This window comes from Chaetodon trifascialis, chromosome 18, assembly GCF_039877785.1.
Source record: "Chaetodon trifascialis isolate fChaTrf1 chromosome 18, fChaTrf1.hap1, whole genome shotgun sequence".
NCBI classification, from domain to species: Eukaryota; Metazoa; Chordata; class Actinopteri; order Chaetodontiformes; family Chaetodontidae; genus Chaetodon; species Chaetodon trifascialis.
In genome coordinates this window covers 13,343,158-13,360,505 of record NC_092073.1, presented here as the reverse complement: position 1 = coordinate 13,360,505, position 17,348 = coordinate 13,343,158, and the positions used below count along the sequence as shown (strand labels likewise).

General features: G+C 40.9%; 1 protein-coding gene across 5 annotated transcripts in view; it reads left to right on the top strand.

The window, feature by feature from the left end:
* The first annotated feature begins 7,829 nt into the window (after positions 1-7,829).
* neto1l (neuropilin (NRP) and tolloid (TLL)-like 1, like) overlaps positions 7,830-17,348 on the top strand; it is a 66,795-nt gene continuing 57,276 nt past the window's right edge. For 4 of the 5 annotated variants that reach the window (XM_070985963.1, XM_070985962.1, XM_070985961.1 and 1 more), the window contains exons 1-4: positions 7,897-8,552; positions 9,366-9,422; positions 9,518-9,652; positions 10,100-10,348. In XM_070985963.1, coding sequence (XP_070842064.1) covers positions 10,298-10,348 — 51 coding nt within the window. In that variant the 5' untranslated portion in view covers positions 7,897-8,552; positions 9,366-9,422; positions 9,518-9,652; positions 10,100-10,297. Of the gene's footprint in view, positions 8,553-9,365; positions 9,423-9,517; positions 9,653-10,099; positions 10,349-17,348 lie in introns of all 5 variants that reach the window. The other variant, XM_070985959.1, reaches the window with a different exon arrangement.

The window sequence follows — 17,348 nt, the reverse complement described above, 5'->3', positions numbered from 1 at the left end:
CAACAAATTCACCAACACTCTCCATTAAAGTCATTTTGCAACTCTTTAGCTGTAATCTCGGCTGTCGAGCATCTTTTACATCATTCGCTCCTGTCTGCCCTCCTGTTATTACAGACATGTCTGAACTAACCACAGCACCTCCTAAAATAATAGCTAATATCAATAATTAGCTAGTTAGCTACAAGAAAGTATGTTGTCATTTCAGACATCAGAACTGCCAGTTTGCAGGTGATTTTACACACCATTTCAGGTCTCTTTTTCAGATTGCTGCAGCACTTATGTCTGTTTTTGCATCTAACTGAGTGTTTATGCAAGCATCAGTCCACACACACACACACACACACACACACACACACACACACACACACACACACACACACACACACACACACACACACACACACACACACACACAGAAGTTGGATCTGAGTTGGTATGGGCCTGTGAAGCGCTTTCTACTCCCTGTGGTCTGCTGCTGGCTAAGCCTCTGTTAATTTCACTAACCACCTTGGCCATCTTCTCTACAGTCATCATTAATCATCTCTCTCCTCTCCTCTATGCTCTACCCTTCCCCCATCCCTTCTCCTTTATTCCCCCCCACCCCCCTCCAGTATCTTTTCTGCTCGCTTCTGCTGTCTAGCGCTCCAGCATTTGTGTAAGAGCTGCAGTGATGAGATAACACCGACGGGCCTAATGGCAAGAATGCAATAAAGTTGACAAAGAACCTAGTCCATACATATTATACAGATTATGTGCTGCTACTCTGGTGTGGAACACTGTTAACCAGAATCTGTAATAAGCCATCTTCTCCAAGAATATAACGATGCAAGTCTTTAAAAAAAAAAACAGCTGCAGGCTAAACTGTTGACCAGTACACATCTAAACCTTCCTCCTCTCTCTTTATAATTGATGACAATTTAATATTTTTTCTAATATTATGTTCTCGAAGTGTAGAGGTCAGCTCTCGCATGAAAAAGAATGGTGTAAAGGAACAAATTGAACTGGACAAATGTAAATTTTTTTTACATAATGACAGTTATTATTCATACTAAAAGAAGCAGTGCACAAATGGGAAAAAGATTCAGTTAATTCAGGTGAGAAATCACAGAAAAATAAGCATCTCGCGAAGTGTACATGGCAAAAGATAAGGGCAATATGGCGAGAGCCCCCTCTGTAATGAATTATTTAAATGCCATATTGAAACATTTGGGTAGGCCTATGATTCCTTCATGAATCCATATGCTGCCATGTCCTTTTGTTTTTTTGGTTGAGAAATGCATTTAAGATCAGTTTTCGCGTTACATGATAACAGCTGAGGTACAGGCAGCTGGAGAATGCAGCTAAGGTAAGTAAAGGTAGGGTAAGGTCAGGTAAGTTAAGGTAAGGTGAGTTAAGGTAAGGCAATGCCACCTGAATTATGTTCAAACAGGAAAGGGTTTTTATTTTGGCGCCGGCAGTTGCTTTCAGTTGAACATTCTGTTGCTAGTAGCAACCACGACTGTGACAGTTCCACAGCAACAACTGACATTTTCACATCCACCATTTTTTCAGATCTGTGATCAAGCAAATATCAACATAAATATCTTGTATCCCAAAATAAATTATGCTGAAGCATTATCTGTAAGTAGTTTCAATACAGCTCTTTTGTGATTTGTTAATTTTGTCTTTCTGTAGTGCTGCTAACCCAGCTTGACAGAAAACGAGCTAGCTGAAGCTAATATCTTGCTAATACAACATTAAGTAAATACTGTTGAACTCTTATGTCTTTTACTTTTTGTCTCGTGGACTGTGTGTATATTTATTAGATTAATAACTGTGATGTAGTTCCTTCAGGGCTTAATGTTGATCTATACATTTCTGCTAACCTGACATGCCAGATGGTTTGTTAGATAGAACCATCTGGAAAGTTGACCTTGGAAACTGTTTGGAAAAGAGCAGGCGCTTTCAAAAAATACCATCTGTTTATCACTGTCTATCACAGGCTAATCTCAACCAATCACATTGATGAACCATATGACATAGCAGGACTTTCAGTGAAGAAATGCTCTGATGCTATAGCAACATCTACACCAACTTCTTTAGGATCTGCCATTGTTGTTTAGAATAATGTTGTCACTGTCGTGTTGCTTTTATAAATGCAGGTAACACAAATGACATCCACGACACTTACAGGTAAATGGCTTTTGAACTCAACGCCTTCCACTGTATGGGTTCAGATATTCTTCTCTACAAATCAAGCTTGTGAGATTAAACTTCAACAAAGTCAGTATAAAACTTTCCTCTTTCACATAGACAAAATCATTTCTTCCATTATAGACATTAACTGCTGCCCTGTGCCCCAGAAAACTGAATTTGTCACACATCAATGACTTGACTTCACATATCAATGAGTAGGTTAGGACTTTTTCACATCACACAGCTTCTACCCCAGCAGTGCCTCTGAGGAAAATGAGAAAGCTCTTGTTGGAAAGTCAAGTTATGTTACATAACTTAAAAAAAAAATGACAGAATGTACTTTGCATGTTCTCACGCTGAAAGAAACGAACCCCACTGGATTTTATTTTTGATTTCAGGTTTCATCCGACTTTTATTCTTCATAACCAAAATCTCCTATATAATCCCGACTTATTTCCCCAAAGTGTACTTCACTGTGACATTTTCAACAGCAACTTCAGCTACTGTAGTTAAACTGAGTGAAATGTACCATGCACAAACGCTGAGGTAAGTGACAATGTGGAAACAGAGCGGGGATGTTTAAGGGTGAGAGGATCTCTCAAGCTTCAAACTGGGGCCACTATTAAAGGTCATGTCTCACCACTACACACAGCCCACCTGGCATTTCAGTGGGTATGATCTCTCTCCCTGCTAGGATCCAGTGGGGCTCCTCGGACACAGAGCGAGGACAAATAACATTTTTACACCTCAACAGAAGGGAGTGAGGGAGTGTGAATCAAATTATACTCCAAACACATACCTGTCATTTTTATTAACAGAATGACCTCAATATGTTGTTGAGGTTATTCTTGCCGTTGACCATCCATTAATCCCCTACTGTCGTTAATGTCTCTACGCCTAACAAGCTTTGCTTACACATGGAGTTTTACAAATGTAGAGTTGACAAATTTACCATTCAAAATTCACTGGACGTTTTAAAGTAATCCATCTTTGATTTCACAGGGATACAAACAACAAGCCTTCTTATTTCTAGCCAATGAAAGTGGATTTTGTCAGCTGAAATGACAGCTAGGTCTTATTTTAATTTTTTTTAATCACCTGTGGCTAGTATAAGCTATCCTTCTGTGCCAGGTTATGAATGCTATGATGTGAATGGACCACCGCTTTTTTGATGCAGCGTCAGTAGCAATGCCTTTTCCAGTAAGTACAAATAAAATTCATTATAAACTACACTCATGTTTTGAAATACATCTGATTTGAACCATGGCTGCTTAGTGCTGTAAATAAACGCACAGCCTGAATCAGTGTCAGCTGTGGTTCTGGCTTCAATCCATCAACCTCTATCCAAAAAATCTGATTCAGTGGCAGTGTGACATCAACTTTCCCATCGGGGGTGTTATGGCCCACAGTGTCACTCCACAGTGTCCATGGCACCCCCCCACCAAGTGGTTAATGAGGTCAAATGACGAATTACACAGTCAGTTTAACCCAGGGGCTTGGGACATTGTACACAGAACAGATTGCAGAGGGTATATTAGCCCAAATCCAGGACACCTGTGAAGCAGCAAGTCACTGTTTTCTTCATGCTTGGTCATATGGACGAGAGGGTGAAGTGAAAGACGTCCAGAGGAAACATAAGGACAAAAGATCTGCTGAAAAGCACCAAAAAAAAGGCCCTCTCTCTCAGCACTATAACTAGAGCAGAAATCTGCAGACCAGGCGTAGCAATTCAGCAGACGTTTAGGTTCATAGCCAGTGCAGCTGCCCCTCTTGGGCTGAGATTAATTGCTGGATGGATAAAGCCACAGTGATTGACAGATGAGTTGCAGCATTGAAGAGACATGAGAGAGATGAATGTGCAGCAGTTCAAAGAGAAATTAGCATTCAGTAGTTGGAATTCCTCAAAAGAAAGTATGCTGGAATCTAACATTTGGAGTTTATCTCGCAAAATTTGGATTTTAGCATCATCAGCATCAGCGACATCTACAGATGTCACAGGTGTCTGGGGTTTTGTTCTGACTGTGAACTCATTTGTAGATGTTTTTTGGAAAACAATCTACAAATGTCTGACAACCCAAACCTAAGAAGTACACACTGAGGCTGTTCTGTTGTGCATCCATGCAGTATTAAGTGACTCCATGGCAGTGATGCCACTGATCTAACTTACACGCGCACAGTGGTTTTCATCTGAAGGTCGTATATTTCATGTTGGCTCCATCTGTAAATGTGCACATTTGACCTTCTGGATGTTCTCTAACCATGTATGTGGACTGTTTGAACACATAATGAAGAGCCAAGTGAGATAAAGCAGCAATTGCCCTGATGTTTCCTGACCCTTCATCACAAGGTTACAGTCATGGTTCAGTAATTATAGCGTCTCCCTACAAGAACATTTCAACTCTAACTGTTGGTTGGCCACAATTGTTCAGATGCATATTTAAAGTGTCATATACATGTTTGATTTGTGGTTATTTGCATATATGTTATCTTTTTATGTCTTCAATGCCAGGCTGAAACAATTAGTCGCCTAATTGAAGCCAATTGACAGAAAATCTACTATTAATCATTGACTATTTGTCAACGATTGTCTTATTTAAGGAAGCAGAAGTGTGAAAAATTAATGGGATCCAATTATTTGCTGGTATTTAGGTTTCTGACTGTTTTCTGACTGACTGACTTTTTCTGACAAAACAAGCAACTTAATCTCATGAGCTTGCCTTTGGGGAACTGTGATAGATATTTTTCTTTATTCTTTTGACCAAACAATTGATTAATCTAGAAAATAATTGGCAGAATAATCAGTGACGAAAATAATCATTAGTTGCAACCCTACTATGTCATTCCACTATATTAGTTTTTTTTTTCTTCGACATAATAATTGCACAACTGGCAAATGTGTTTTTCTACTCTGATAAGTTTTTTTGTCTCACATATAGTTTCCTGTAATAATGTGTCCATCTGATTTTTCACACCTTTCCTCATTTTGCAAAATATAAGATGGTCTAGTGCTTTTTATAGAGAAAGTGAGGGAGTGCAGGACTTAAAATGGCATGCTGCATTGCAAACTAACAAAGGAACCTCAACTAAAATGAAGCCACAGGTAGTTTATGGGCTATCATCTGATGGAATTATTTTCCCACTGGCACCAGGTGCAGTACCAGGATAAAGGCAGTCATATCACCAGAGACCCAGACAGCTAATGTAGCATAAAGAGCAGCTCAAAATTTGCCCATGGTTGGAGCGACCCTTTCTTGTAACTGGGTCTTGCTTAATGAACTACAAGGCTCCTTGAATGACAAATAAATGGTGTTTTTTTAGGCCAACAAACTGCTCAGTGCATCACTAATAAGGTTAATTTGAGTCTCACTGGGCAGGAGGCATTAGCGTAAGTGTTTATCCGCTTTAGCGCTGTCCCCTGTTAGACTGACAAAAAGAAACAGTGCTGGCAGTGTCATTAGAATGACACTAAGTAGAAGGTGAACGCCCAATTTATCGTCAGGTCTAAGCCAAATGAACAGGATGCAATCATGAATTACTTGCTGGTTTGTGTATGCTGAAGGATAATATGCTTGTTGGGCATGTTTGACAGAAAGCAAAGCTCATGAGCTTAAGGGAAAGCTAGCTATCATAAGATACTGAAGCTGGACAATGAGAAATCATGAGTTTTAACTGGAGCAACAAACAGATCAGTACATGTGTAATGAACTCATATGTTTACCTGTTTGTGTGTTCTGTATGAAAAATAGTTCCCGCCTCGATGTCCCATTTCCCCAAACTGATGACAATTACAAATTCAAGTTAGCACGACACAGCACAACAGTTATCTCCGGCCAAATGATAGACTTCCTTAATTAAAAATGGCAGACTTTGAGACTGCTGTTGAATGAATTATTTCTCCGTGATGCTCCCACAGTGCCATTCAGTCAAACAGACAGTTTATACATGCTGGAGAGCTAAACTGGAGGCTGCTGTTAAATTCACCAGGGCTACTGTTGCATACAGTGGGCCAGATAAGCCTCATTTGAATAATTCCCATACAGCTCTGCCACTTTATCTCAGAGTTTAACCCATCAGAAACACGTGGTGTTGTGCTTATAAGGTTGTCAAACACCACAGCACCACTGTTAATCAATACCAAGCTTTGGGCACTGCATTGTATTTTGGCACAGATATTATTGACATCCCCTCAGACTTTAAGATCTATAATAGGCTTTGCCGTTGCAGCGAAATTGACATTTTAAATTCTTTTCAGCCACGTCTTTGTTGTGTTTGTGAAATTTGGGAGAAAGCGAAGCGAGCTATATGCTGCACTGTGGGCTTCAAGCTTCATGGGAGTTTACTGTACAGTAGCGAGAAAGCGACTGGCTAAGCTCCAGATCTTGCATTGGGGGGTCTAAATCCCAAGTCCATTAAATCACTCTGTATAACAGATTAGCAGGAGCCTATTAGTTGAAAAGAGTTCTGAGATTTCCCACTCCCACATGTATTCTCAAAGTCAGCGTGGCACCCGTGAAGTCTGCATTACCTGCTATGGAACCAAACACTTTTAGAATAGTGAGTAACAGGCCAATCTCTGGGACAGGATGTAATTAAGAGGAAGACGTTAGAGACGACAGTAGGTCTTTATCTTGGGAATCTCAAGAGGGTTTATGCACTTATAAAAAAAAACAGAGGAAGCCAGAGAGAACTAAGTCATTGTACTCAAGTCTGTCATGGGCATAACAGCATCCGCTATCACGGTGGTTCATTAACAGTATATTTTAAGCTGATCCAAATGCTAACCAGTGGCATTACCACACACACAGAGGGACTGAGTCCAAGATTGCCTCTGCAGCAGGAGTATCTGAAGATGGATATTATCTGCTGGGTGCCAAGGCTATTTTGGGAGCCTGAGCCCCTGACTTGTCCCTGGGCACCCTCTGATCAGCTTTGTCATCAGGTGTGAGAGCGACTACACACGATACATACATCCTGACACTCACACTTCTAGAAAGTAAAGGATCACTTTTCTGAGAAAAACAAAGAAAGAAAATGAAAAAAAAAATGAAGCTCCTCTGTTTACTTCACTGTACCTCTCTATTGCTTGTAGAAACATTGAGAGGTATCTGAAGATGTCTTCCATGATAACCTTGAAGTGGGTGGTAGTCGTACCAGACTGTGGAGCTTTGACTGTATATCTGGGGACATCCCAAATACAAAAACAGACATTGCAATGATTTTAAAGTTAGAGTTTTAGATGCTTTCAAACAAAGGATGAAAGACATGCTTTGAAGCTTCTACTTTCTGCAGGATGATGCTGTATCTCTTTCACTCTGCAGTTCTTCCATGTCAGATCATGCTGATAGAACTCACTCTTTGGCATGTGCGCGTTATTGCTTGTTTATTCAATTTCCTATCTCATTGCCTTTTCTGCTTACCTTTCCATTTTCGTTGCGCGGCGAATCCGCGAGCTGAAATTAATTCTGCGGCGCGTGCTTATTGTTCAAAACGCACACACACATATACACACGCGCGCGCGCGCACGCATTAACGCTTCCATCTCTACTTTTGTTTCCCCCTGGTGCGTATGCGCGCGTGCGGGTGAAGTCGTGTCCTGGAGAAGTTTTCAACGCGTGCGTCAAAAGTACGTGAGGATTGTGGCGCATTGGACGACTGTAGTGTTGAATGAACGCGAGGAGGAGGGAGATCATACATTAACTCTGCTGGCTGCGGGGACTCTCCATAGAAGCCAAGACAGAGGGATGCACTCTGAACAACCCTGACAGCTTTTTCAGAGAGAACACAGAAGCGACAGATGAAAGCCAAACCAAAATCCACTTAATTTCTCTTGGCTACCCGGTGTTTTCCACGGGATTTTACGCACGCAAAGAGAGTGAAGAAAACGCCGCAGACATGAGTGTTGCGTGGTTTTACATGCTCCTGAAGGATCCCATCTCCTGATAAAGGGACCAAAGAGGACAAAACAAGGCTGTCCATGATATTTTCCAAAAGAAGATTGCAAAGGTGGAGCGATTAGAGAAGGGCTGATGACGGGACTATTAATCCTTTCAGTGCATCAAAAGCACCAAAGGGTATTAGAAACGCTTGGATGGAAATCGGGCGAGTGTTTAGAACTGTTTTTGGTTCTATATGAAACTGGTGATTAGTATGTGACACATCTGCAAGGATTGTTTTTTTTTCCAATGAAGATTTTATTAAGGAAGTAAATTTGCTTTCCACCGAAAGGTTGTACGGTATGAGCGGTTTCCCGGTGTGAAAACTCTCATCTCAATCTTTTTTTTTCTCTTCCAGTCTTCGTAAATCTAAATGGAATTAGTTGAGTCGGAAGCCGTTTGTGAAAGGAACAGACATGGTACATGGACACAGCTTCCATCACGGTAAGACAGCATCAGCCGAAGCCCACTTGCGCAAAGCTCTTATTTCTTGTTTATACCCCAACGAGAAGAAGTAGAGTAATCCCTTAATCGGGCGCTAAATATCAGAGCAACAGATAAAACTAAAAACAGAACCAGAGTTGTGATTTGTTGGGATGAAACAAATATGAGGTGATGCACAAACGTGCTGCATCCCGCAGCCTGTAAACTCACTGTTGAAGGTCACACTGGAAGTTCCTGTAGGTTTTCTTTATTCTTTTATTCTTATTATTTTCTCGGAAGGAAGAAATATTCTGAAAACTCATTTGTGGCAATTTCTGATTTTCTATCATTTTTTCAAATTTTCATGGTCTTTTTTTAGTTTTTTTTTTTTTTAAAGCTGTTTATTTTATTTTGTTTTTTTAAGCAGAGTTTGGTTAAGGCTTTGAATGGGCTTGCACAAAGTTACAGTACAGGCTTATAGGCTATGTTCTGAACTATTGAGTCTATTAGCATCACAAATGCTTCCATTTTCTTTACATTACAGAATATATTAATCAGCATAATTGATAATATTCTTATAATTCCCTGTTATTCTGATTATTTTAGGTGGTGTGTGCTGTTCGGGGATTCTTTAAGGTTACAGTCAGCACAGGTTTAGCATTAGCATAATGCTGGTGTACAGTATGAATCCAAAACCTCTAATTCTTGTTCCTTGCTGACTCAACCCTCCCCCAGCTGAAATCAAGCTGTGCGGCAAACAGAAAAACAACAGATAAACAGCATGTGCAAGTCACAGCCTCCCATCAACATGTATTTGTCTTTCTGTTCTCACAGTTGTTGCAAGTCTTCTCATACTTGGGTTGTCTGGGGCAACAAGGAAGGATACAGCAGGTAATCTCCGCCACCACGGTCGCACATCTTCACATCCTCCCCTTCAAAGCCTTAATCTCTCACTTTTCTTTGCTTCTTTGCTGTGTGTATTTTAGTGAAAAACAATTCTGGAGTGAAGCCCGCAGGTCAATGTGGAACGTGGGTGAAGGAACCAGAAGGAGGGCTCTTCACTTCTCCCAATTACCCAAACAAATACCCCCCAGACACAGAGTGTGTTTACATCCTTGAAGGTAAATATTCTCTTTAAGCACAGCAGCAGTGAAAAAAGCAAGGTGATCCAGCAATTTATTCACTACAGCTGAAGCGTTCCTGGGGTTATCCTGGAGGGGGATAGTAACACACAGTAACATCTTAGAGGGTGATGAGATGTACTGGCTTGTTAGACAGTGAGTGGCCACTTCAGGCTGGCATTTTTCACATTAGGAGGTGATTCTTGATTGATCAGTCCTTTATAATAAGGTTATGAAATCATCAAAGTGAACGTAGGGGCTACAGTAAAGCCTCTCACAGCTCTAGTGTTTTCGAGCGGAACTGACTAACAGCCAGGATTGGAGGGGTGTATTGAACATGTGGGCGTGCAGATAATCAAACAGGTTTAACGTCCATCAATGAAACATGACTAATATTTTACTCCCTGCTCTGTGGTAGGTGGTAATTATTTCCATTGTGTCTTCCAGCCCCCCCAAGGCAGTGTATTGATCTGCACTTTGAGGAGAATTATTCCATCGAGTCCTCTTGGGAATGTAAATTTGACAACATCGAGGTTCGGGATGGACCGTTTGGCTTCTCCCCAATGCTCGGACGCTACTGCGGTCAGCACAACCCGCCCGATATCAGGAGTAGCGGCCGATATCTGTGGATAAAATTTGTTACAGATGGTGAACTGGAAGCGGTGGGATTTTCAGCAAGTTACAACTTCACTGCAGGTACATTTTTTGCAGTTGTTTTGCCTTACTGTTCCTGTCACTTCATTTCTCTCTCTGTAAGCATATCCATGCTTTATAGCTCTAACAGCAAGGCTCCAAATGAATAACAAACATCATCCAGGGAACTCGCCCTTGTGGGAGCCTCTTGCAGTTTTATTGATTGTCTGTCTACACACACTCAGTGTTTCCATTGGCAATATACTGTCATTGGCTGGGACACTCTTAAGCCCGCTGGTCTGTTATTTCTTTTCTCTATATATTTGGAGTGATGTGGAGCAGTGTCAGATTTTAATACAGTTCAGCAGCACCACTCCAGTTTACAGAGCTGGAAGAGGCAGAGAGTGCATAGCAAACTAATCGGTGTTGTCAAACACAATGGTGGCACTTATTGTTATGTGTAAAACCTTGACTTTCTTAGTTTGCCTCATGTTTGGTTTAGATCCCATAACTGAAGCAGTGTGAGGATTGATGACAAGAAATCAGGGCATAACCATGATTTAATATTCCTTCACCTACACATGACTGGGTTTAATAACACTGTCAACTTTTTAGTGTGTTTGAGGCTTGAAAGGCACCGTGCCAGGAAACAGGCACGCTATGCCAATTTGTCTCCACATCCACCACACCTTCAGGGATATTTTACCTCTGGAGATTTGAGTGTGTCATTGTTTATATGAGGAACGCTTACGCAGTGCATCGACCCTTTATCCGAAAAACATGCTACTAGCTGCGGGCTACTGCAAAAGACAACCACCGAGGTGAAGAGGGACTATAGATTTTTCTCTAAAGGCTTTGTGCATGTGTTGTTATCGAGAAATCAGGATGGCGAAGCTCTCCATGGGAAATTACAGCGAAGAAGTGCAGTCAATAGCAATGAAATCTTCTGAGGGATAAAGTGAAGGACTTCATACTGTGGCTAATTAAGCAGAGGGACCGCTACCTCTTCTGAGATTTGTAAGAAGAAGTTGATGTAGAAGTGCATGAAAGTAAAACCGCTGCAGCTGTTACACTGTCAAATATGATGTTTTTCCTGCAGTTCAGAGAGGATTTGGAAAGCAGAAAAAACAAAGTGTAAGCAAAGTAAAACATGAATGGACAGTGTCAGGCGTGGATATGGTCTGTGTTATAGAGATTGTCTGCTGAGGCATAAATCTCTTATCCTGCAGCTCTGTTATACACATCAGTTGCTCTGTCAACCTCGATGTGCTATTTAGAAATGCACTTGATATATCACAAATGTGTTGCTCTTCATCAGCAAGGCTATAGCTTATTAGCTAGACAATAATACCTTTCTATGGAGGCTCATGTTAACTGTGCTACCATTGAAGGGTTAGTTAAATGTTTTACAAAATTTGTCTCTCTTATTCTCTTATGTCAAAGTGATACCACTCTCATGTCTGCGCCAATGAAGATACTGCCAGCAGTTGGTTGGCTTAGCTTAGCACATATACAAGAAACAGGAGGAAGCAGCTCACCCGGCTTTGTCAGGCAACAAATAGTAACAAAATCTGCCTTCCAGCACCTCTGAAGGTGTACAGTATTCAGAGGAGTATTCTGATTCCCCCCAACGAGCCCATTTACCAAGTACCATACAACGTTAGTTTTTATTTTTCTAGCTGAAACATTTCACACTTTCACCTCGGTTCACACAGCGCAAAGCTAATTGCGTCTTTCCATTGACTTTGTACGCAATTCCCCACACAATGTGCCTTAAAATCTCACTAATTAGCACTGTATCTCGTTTTTGTAATCAGTACAAAAACCAGACTTTGGTTTTTGTACAGCTAACTGGCAAAGCTAACCGGTTGCAGGTATTGTAGCGCTGTATTCACTGTACAAAGCGTGACACTGATCTTAGATTATACTCAAGAAGAGATATGTGAAAGTATTTCTTTAATGAATGTGAGCATTCAGCTGTGTTTTTATGGTGACCTCTACTTTACATGCTTCTCAAGGTTTCCTGCAACATTGTCATCCCTACTGTATATGAATATAAACTGAAGTACAGTATATCAAAGCATCAGTACTGCAACTTCCAAAAAATACTTAAATACATATCTATCTATCTATCTATCTATCTATCTATCTATCTATCTATCTATCTATCTATCTATCTATCTATCTATCTATCTATCTATCTATACACACACAACAAATTATCTTCTTGTGTATATATATACATATATATATAACTACACAAGAAGGATAATTTGTTGTTTTCAGCCATAATAGTCATAGATAGAGAATCCAGACCACATTTTCTGTAATGCGCAATTGAAGTATTGTTTCCTCTGCCTGCTTCTCTTGGGAGTCTCACTGAAATTTTGCTGAGAGGAAAGAAAAAAGCTCTTCCTCTCGACTTGATAGGAAATATCTGTGGCATATGATTTACATAATTAAAGAAGATAAAAGTCTTGAATTCACTCGACTTGATACTCTGAAAATCTGGCAATGTGAATAGTGTTTCACATCTGCAGCTGCTCTGCTAGCCATGCTAATTCACACAGCCCTCGTCTGATGAATGGGAGAGAAAAAAAGAGGCAACAAAGGTGACATGAATCAGTTCCTCTTACTCTCTTTTCTCAGTCATTTTAGGAGCGGAGAGATAAAAACTCTTATGCCTCTCCTTCACATTCTGCCAGTGTCCTTTCAGAGCCTCGCGCTCTTGATGACTAATGCGGTTAGTACAGGAGCCAGTGAATGAAGGAGCAGCGACTGGAATCTCACAATATCCGGTGTCATATTGAGGTCCTTCAGCAGAGCACTTAAAGTCTGCAGATGCTATGCATTCAATTTATATGTGGCATCAGAGAAGTAAGAGATGCTGGTGTAATAGACACTAGAGATTAACTCAGAACAGTGACTAAATTAACTTGGCTGCCACAGTGATGTGATGCACAATTTATTTGTCAAATAAATTACACCCACATGCCTCATACTTGGTCTTTTCTTGCATCACAGAACTTTTACTGCAGTCCCTCTTAGCTCTGCAGAATGCACATGGGCTTGTTTTTGCAAGGGTTTGAAAACTGTGAAAGGAGTTTGGCAAAATATGTATTTGAAAATCATGCATACAACTATTTCCTATTGAAACAATTCAGCTACAAAGACATACTGTCGACGATAAGACTGTCTAGCACCTGTGTAAGGATCAGTACATGAAAGCTTGCCAGACGTGGAGTCCATCTGGCAGGCTGCATGTGTGACTCACTTTAGTTACCTGAGTGAATGAGCGTAGTCAGGAAATACCTCTGCCCACCAAAAGACTCGCAGGTGAATCATAGTCGCAGTCAGTCTCGCAGCCGTCTTAACACTCATACTCTAAGAACAGTTTGACATTTTAGGAAACATGCTTACTCGCTGTCTTGCAGGGAGTTAATTGAGAAGACTGATACCACTTCACATCTGTACAGCTAATACAAAGCTAGTGCTGGTGGTCAGTTAGCCTAGCTTAGCCTAAAGACAGGGCACAGGAGGAACTAGTTAATCTGTCAAACGGTAGTAAAACCAACCTATTCTAAATATCACTAATTAGCCAGCATCCATGCATTGCAGTCCGTCCTTTGATGTGCCATTTTGACAAGTTCGCAATCTCCGTCTGGCGAATTTACATATTGAGATCTGATCATGATAAAAGTGCTAAAATGAGACTGCTTCATAATACCAAGTGTAAATGAAAATGTCTGTGGATTGGATGTCAGTGTCCATATAATGTATCCAGATAAGGCCATTTGTTAATGCAGGTGTAAATGGAGCCTGTTTTGTGTTTAGAGTCTTTGTGCTAAGCTAAGATAAGCTGAGCTAAGCTAAGCTATGTGGTTGTTTGTGGTAACTTTACATGTACTGGACCAACATGAGAGTGGTGTTAATCTTCTCCTCTGGTTCTTGGCAAGAAAATGACTAAGCCAATTTAAAAAATGTTGGACTATTCTTTGTAATGCATAACCGAGGCACCATTAGTGAGTTTCTCAAAACTGACAAGATACAGTACAATTAACCATGACATATTATCCTAATGCCACTTTGAAGCAGCATGCAGTGCTTACTGTGTCTCACAGAAGTCGTCATGTTCTGCTGCTCCACAGTTAAGTCCTCATGTAAAAAGCACCTCAGTCAATTAAGTGAGGGATGCCTGGGACAGAGGGGTAAGTACAGTAGTAAACCACCTACAAGAAGAGTGGTTTAGGAAAGGGCTAGAAGCCTCAGGCCCAGGAAAACAAGGCTGTGTTTGAATTTGCAAACTAGTTCCTGGACGATTTTTTTCTGTTTCATCTTTTCTGTCTGTCTCATTATTCTGCTCACACGTATTCATGGTGGAAACAGCAATTTCATGTTGAACTAGTGGCAACTTGTCAAAGTGTGGTATTGAGCCGATGTCTGCATGCTGACGTCAGTAGTGTGGTGATCCAAATGGAAACAATGCACGAGTGAAGTCGCCTCCCCTAGATTCACATCATCTCTCGAGGTCAAAGCCAAATTGTTGCATTTTTCACAAGCACCCTCACAGTAGAGACACAAAATCTAAACCTGTGAGGGGAAGCGCTGAAGCATGAGCAGGAGGGAAAGTTACTGAGTTGTGGAACCAATGTGTATCTTTTGGTGTGTATGTGTGTGTGCAAGGGTGTCGGGGGATTTGAGCAGCATTCTGCTTTTCAGGTCCTCCTAGGGCGCCGTGACCTTAGAACCCTGTGGACTAGTAGATTAAGTGGTGTTTCGGCACCTTAAGCCAAAGCCAGAGCAAATAAAAGCTGCAAGTTCTCCCCCTCCTGCTCCTTGTACTCTGATCACTGGCTGTTTGCAGAGACCAGGCCTGGCAGGGACTGCTGTAGCATTTGTGCATTTCCTTGATCCAAGGACTTGCGATATACTGTTATTTCACTGAACATATAATGGCGAAGTGAGATTTATATACATATAGTATACTCATGTGGCCCATTAGGGTTTCAGCTGCTTCTTAGATGTGATGTAAATCTTTTTGAGTCTGTGAATACATTTAAAGATGAAATATGAAGACTTTTCTGTTTCCTCAAGGAAATGACATGAGCAGAATTGCATTTGTGTAGTTTTGAGTGCATTATGCATTTTTTTTTTTTTAATGTATTTGGTTAACCAATTAGGGGCTGTCAAGTGTTGACTGGGGAAAATGCTTGATAAAATTCCTTTGACCTTTTCTCTAACATTTGTAATTTAAATGAGGAAATTATGCAAATTTGTGACAACACAAACTAATATTCATGAAAAAAAACTCAATCCTTTTTTTCTTTCCTGGAATGGAAGTTGGTCAACGAGCAATTCAGCCTCCTATGTTACCCAAGATACCTTCAGTAGCTCTGTCATTGTTTGTCTTCCAATATGACGAATTCAGGCCATGACTAATGAATCCATAATCTAGATGACACTGATTGATATGAGTGCCTTCTAGCCCAACCAAGCTCTAACTGCACTGGGGATCTGTTTGCAATGAAATGAGTCAAATGGCATTTAAGATTATAGCTGTAATAGGATATATGGGCCTATCACAAAGGAGGCAGGGCCATGAGATTGAAGCTAGATGGGCTCGAACTGGAAAATTGAAAATTGAACCGTAGAGATCGACTCGTCGCTCTTGGAGGGCAGTGACTTCGGCAGCACCACTGCTAGGGCCGGACAGAAAGTTCAGCGACTTCCCAGATTCACATCTGCCTCCAAAGTCATTTGCCAGTGGCAACACCCGACATTTAAATGGCCGCTTTTTGTTTGGTTGCATCCACTGAATTCTCAGAATGGTGTTTCCAAAGACGCTGACATTCAGCAGATTGGCAGGAGGCATGTTATAATACATTTACTGTATTTTAGGACAAAACTCCAACATAAGTGATACACAGCCAAGGAGATGATGACTGCGAGATCTGGGGCTCTTATTCTGAAAATACAGATGTTTCAGTTTAGATCGAAGAATCGCAGAAGTCGTAAAAACATATTTGCTAGCATTTCTGACATATTGTTCATTCCAGTTTTTTTGGGAAGTCTTGGTATTTCACCTTATTGCACAACAAGGATTTTATTTTTTGATACACAAAAAAAGGATCATAAGCTCACAGTTGTGCTCTTGTCATTGAGGTCTAGAAAATCCTGACAGGTATTTGCTTTCATGTCAATCAGGATGTACAACAGTTGACTGGCAAGTCTCTCCTGATAACCTACATTTTTCCTCCTACTGATTGGATGATTTTGTAAAAAGAAGAAACACTGGGATGCTCTTCTAAACTACTCATCAGACTCTTAATAGTCTGAAGGTGAGAACCACAGCGTGCAGTTGCAGAGTCATGACTGGGAGAGCAGTTAAAATGGATGTCTCCTTGTGGAAAGTGAGCTTGTGAGATGTAGTCTGGCTTTTTCTCTTGTGGCACCTCTCAACCTAAATCCAATAAAAACATTGTCAAAACTTTGTCCTGTACTGGTACAGCACCTAAGGCACTGGGAGTAAAATTTCATTTTCCATGGCCCAACACTGGCAGAGGTTCAGATTCACAAAGGAGCACAGAGGAAAGGTAGATAGAATTCATGAGAGGAAATGGAGAGAGAAAATCTCATGTGGTGTATTTTCTCCCAGGATCCCAGTGAAGAGTGTGTTTGACTGAATGAGCTGCTTGCATATAGTCGCTCCTCATAAATCACACAAAAAAGATCTTCCTTCCAATGTTTTGCTCTAATGCTTTTTGTCATTAGTGCTCCCTCCAGTCCAAGTTACTTTCTCCAGGAATTCTCCCTTTGATTGTTCAGTGCTGCCTACTCTTTCTCTGATTGTTATTGTTGTGTTTTCTCTACTGGGAAAGTATGTAGGTGTACATTACTCACAGCATAGGTATGCACCTCGTGCGTGACTCATTTCAGTGTAAAACAGCCAGACAAAGAAACAGACCTGTATTTGAAGACCTGAGTCCCTCATCTAGCTGTGTGTTTTTGAGTTACGGCGGCCCACATCGATCTTATTTCAAAAAAGACTCTCATGAGGATGCAT